This window comes from Macadamia integrifolia, unplaced genomic scaffold (assembly GCF_013358625.1).
Source record: "Macadamia integrifolia cultivar HAES 741 unplaced genomic scaffold, SCU_Mint_v3 scaffold1310, whole genome shotgun sequence".
Taxonomy (NCBI): Eukaryota; Viridiplantae; Streptophyta; class Magnoliopsida; order Proteales; family Proteaceae; genus Macadamia; species Macadamia integrifolia.
In genome coordinates, this window is record NW_024868155.1 from 26,402 (window position 1) to 30,906 (window position 4,505).

The 4,505-nt window shown below is 43.7% G+C and overlaps 1 protein-coding gene across 1 annotated transcript; it reads left to right on the forward strand.

The window, feature by feature from the left end:
* Positions 1 to 379: 379 nt before the first annotated feature.
* Positions 380 to 799, forward strand: LOC122063399. The gene has a single exon (XM_042627108.1). The coding sequence runs from the start codon at positions 380 to 382 to the stop codon at positions 797 to 799; it is 420 nt and encodes a 139-aa protein (XP_042483042.1).
* The last annotated feature ends 3,706 nt before the right edge of the window (positions 800 to 4,505 follow it).

Below are 4,505 nucleotides of genomic sequence, written 5' to 3' on the forward strand. Positions count from 1 at the left end.
TGCATGGTGTGCCAGTTATTATCATCTCTAATCAAGATCCCAGGTTCACTTCTAAGTTCTAGACATGTGTATAGAAAGCTATAGGCACACAACTGAATTTTAGTACAGCCTTTCACCCTCAAACCGATGGTCAGTCAAAAAGGACTATCCAGACATTGGAGGACCTACTCTGAGCATGTGCCCTAGATATGAGTTATAGCTGGGATGAGCACATTTCCCTTATTGAGTTCTCCTATTCGAGGTTCAATATGGCAGAAAGTGCTGGACACCAATCTATTGGGATGAGGTTGGTGAGTGGCATATTTTGGGTCCAGACTTGATATAGACTAGTAGTGAGATAGTGAATGTGATCAGAGAGAGGATTAAGATAGCTCAGTCCATGCAGAAGAGCTATACAGATGTTAGAAGGAAACATCTAGAGTGTGGTGCTGGAGACAAGGTGTTCTTGCAGATCTCCCCAGTTAAAGGAGTGATGCGGTTCGGGAAGAAGGGAGATCTTAATCCGAGGTTCATGGGACTATACGGCATACTGGAGAGGATCGGAGTGGTAGCTTATTGGATAGCTCTACCACCAGAGTTGGAGTGTACACATGATGTCTCCCATGCATCCATGTCGAGGAAGTACATCCCTGACCCCACTCACATCTTAACTTACAAACCCTGTGAGTTGGATGAGGATTTTGCCTACATGGAGTTTTCGGAGAAGATTGTTGATCAGAAGGAGCATGTTCTCCACAACTGCACCGTTTCCTTCATCAAAGTGAAATGGATGAACCACCCCAAACAGGAAGCATCTTAGTAGCAGGAAGATGAGAAGATGAAGCAGTATCTTAGATTGTTTGATTTTCTAGGTATTTTCAATTTCGAGGATGAAATTCTTGTAAGGTGGGGGGAATGTTACACTCGTGCCCTGAATCGATCTAATTTGAACTGCTGTGATAGGTCTCAAACAGGAGAACGAAAGCATGGTCAAGTTTTGGCTCATGTCCAACCATCGGCGAAGGGGGAGAGATGACCCCACATGTTCATGCATCGTGCCAGTCTAACTGGAAGTTATTTTGTACTTTTCGATCCCAGACGATAAGTGACCCGACCCCTCACATATGAATCCCAGTATGTAACGGTCTTGCCGAAAGGCCTTGAGCATGGCTGAGGGCAACAACCTATGTAAGACCAACTATGGGATAGCAAGAAGTCAAGACAACAAGCTGTCTTAACCACCAGAAATATGCCACTGGATCCACTGGGCTTGAATTTGGTGGGCTGTTTTCGGTGAGCATAATAGGTTGCTATCATGATGTCAATGCCCGTGGGTCCCACCACTCACGTCATAAATATTCTCGGATGATCCCAAATCATCCCCCACATTTTCATCATGAGGTGAGTGCATTTTGGACCTAAGTGATCGGGTTCTCAAGCTCTGAAAGTCATAATAACCTAATCGGTCCGACTAGGGTCCAAGCAAACAGACCCTAAGGTCCAAAATTTACACTTAAGTTAGAAATGAGGAATTCATTCCTCATTTCTATTGTTTCCAACATAAGGAAGGAGAGAAAAAGGAGAATAAGGAAGAAGAAGAAGGGGAAGAAGAAGGAGAAAGCTTACCTTGGTGACAGCTGCCACCAAGTTGCCAAAATCATTGCCGGAGGTGAGTACACTCTATTCCACCATTCTCCCTCTTCATTTCAACCTAGAAAAAGCTATGTTTGGATGGAATCTTAGTGTACAAACCGTGTGGAGGTCGTGGAATGCATGTTCTACCCTCCTGGTGTTGTTGTCGAGCTCGAACCAAACCCGATGAGCTCCGGTAACAAGTATTGCCAAAAGACCAACTAGGGTTTCAATCGTTCGATCAATGTGTCTCCCAAATGTCTTGGTGGATTAGGATTTTATTAGCTTAGAATGATGCTAGGAATATCCCTTACAAACTCCATGGAATAAATCCCGGTGATCGGGCCTGAGCTGAAAAGCCCCAAAATGAGTGGACTGTTCTGAACCACTACTGGAAATAGCCCACCAGATCCTTTGGGCCTGCTTCTGATGGCATATTTTTGGTGGACCTTAGAAGCTTATGAGCTCTCTGTCTCCACCACCGAAAATAGAACTGATATTTCTAGTGGGAAAAGACCCTGTTTCCAGTGGTTGTTTCCGGTGACATTACTATCACTGGGAAACTTTGACTGTATCTTTTGGGGGTGACCCAAGTGGGCTTCTCTCGATCTCTTTGACACGTACTAATGTACAATTGCCCTTGTGTCTAGGACAGTGATGCGCATGAGCCCTGAGACCAAAACTGACTAGATTGATTTGTGGCCTTATCTAAACCCTAAAACAAGTAGAGATCAATAAGGTGAGGGATGGACTATGTTTATTTTGAAGTGTTTATTATTATTAAATTACTCACATGCTTAGAATTACATGTTTAATTGTAATTGCTCAAATACAATGATGATATGTTACATTTGTCATTTTACGATTATGATATGAATTGTATGGAGATGTGTGAAGGGATCCGATGTGGCTGAGGTGGTACCAGTACCAGTACCATGATTGCCTTGTGTTTGGTTGTGTGTGTGAGACGGAATTTACCGTGGCCGAGGTGGTACCGGTGCTGTGATTGCCATATGTATGTCGCATTCATGCATTGATTATGTGCATTAGAGTTAGTTGTAGTCGCAGGTTACACTTTGTAGGTCTCACTGGTATCGTGTGCCCCGGGACTGCATTTGGAAATGGATACTCTTCATGGCAGATGATTGGTACCGGTGTTGCGTAGTCCATACTAAACTATTATATGCATGCTAAATTAGTGAAATAGTCTCAGGTTACACTTTGTGGCCAAAGTCTCGCTGGTATCGTGTACCTGGGACTGTATTTGAAGATGGATTACACTTTGTGACCGAGGTCTCACCGGTATCATGTAATCTATACTAACTGTATCATTATGAAGGCATGTAGCATCTATGTGCTTAGGTATCACTCCCTATTCTACGAACCCTTGCCAACGGGGGTTGAGGTGTTGGAAAACTCATTGTGGTATGTTCGATGTGCATTTTTGGAATACCACACCCGTGGTACGATGTGATTGTTTTCTAAGGCAGGAACTTGTTCGGTGTGATCGATGATGTATCGGTGGCGTGACTGCCAGGAGGGGGTTATTAGGATTTGCTAGGTGACCCATTGACGCATATGGGGACTAGTAAGCCTCTATTCACTGCTAGGGTTTGTATCCTTGGGTAGTTGATGGCGGTTCTGAGACGAAGGATATAGCCTAATGCATCATAGTAGCATTTAGCAGACTTAGTTTGTATTGTTAGCTGGATAATAAATAAATGAATTGCATCACGAGCATCATGGCCTATGTGTTTAATTTTCACAATATTGCATCATAAATCATTACTGCTATTGTCTTGCTTGGATGTGCTTGACCCCACCCCTCATTGAGAGAGTTGAAAAGCTCACCCCACGCATACGCCCCTTTTTAGATGATGATGCAGGTACTGTGGTGCCGATGCCGGGTGACCCAGTATCTTCTGAGTCAAAGTATGGTGTGAGCAACTGGTGGATGCCAGAAGCGGGAGAGCACGATCAGGACTGTGCTAGTGACCATTGTGCTTATGCTGCACGGTGAGATTGTATATCATACTTTGATACTTTTGGGTATAACTGTGGATTGTATATTTTTTCGAGATTATATTATATGTCATGGATGAATGTAATAGAATAACTCAGTTATTGCTATTATATAATCATTAGACGTTTCTCCATTTTATTTATGATTCCTCAACTATACTATGATTCCATTGCTTATGTTGATTTGTGTTGTGAGATTGTGAACTTGTTAAGGTATTGCTATTAGAGATCCTAGTAGTTTTGTAAGACAGGTACGTGTCTTACTCACACCGTTGGTATTCCACTAGAATTGGGGTGTGACACTCCAGCTCGGGCCCAATTACTGGGATCCATTCCATAGAGTTTGTAAGGGGTCTTCCTACCTCTCTTCTAAGCTGAAGAATTCCTGATTCCTCTAAGCCATTCAGGAGATATGGCAGCTGAACAGTTGAAATCCTAACTTACATTTTGTCAAAAGTGTTGCCGGAGCTCACCTGGCTTGGTTTAAGCTCGGCAATCACACGGGAGAGTTAAATGCACACTCACCCGACCTCTGAGAGGTGCCGGGGTTGAGGCTTACCTCTCCAACTAGGTGACTCACTCCCTTGCTCAAGGTCACAAGCTAGAAATGAGGAAAGAGAGTGGTAGGGGAAGTAGCACCTACCTTCAGCAACAATCTGGCAAAAAAGGAGATGCCGAGAGCTTCCATGCTTCCCTTCCTTCTCCCTCTTCTTCCTCTTCTTCCTTTCTCCTCTCTTTTCTCCCTCTCCCATGTTTTGGACAAGTGAGAAGTGAGAAATCAACTCACTCCTCCTATTTATAGTAAGTGAAGACCCTAGGGTTTGTTTGGTTGGCACTTCTCCGGTTCAAGTAGGTTAAGTCGTCATTCAAGA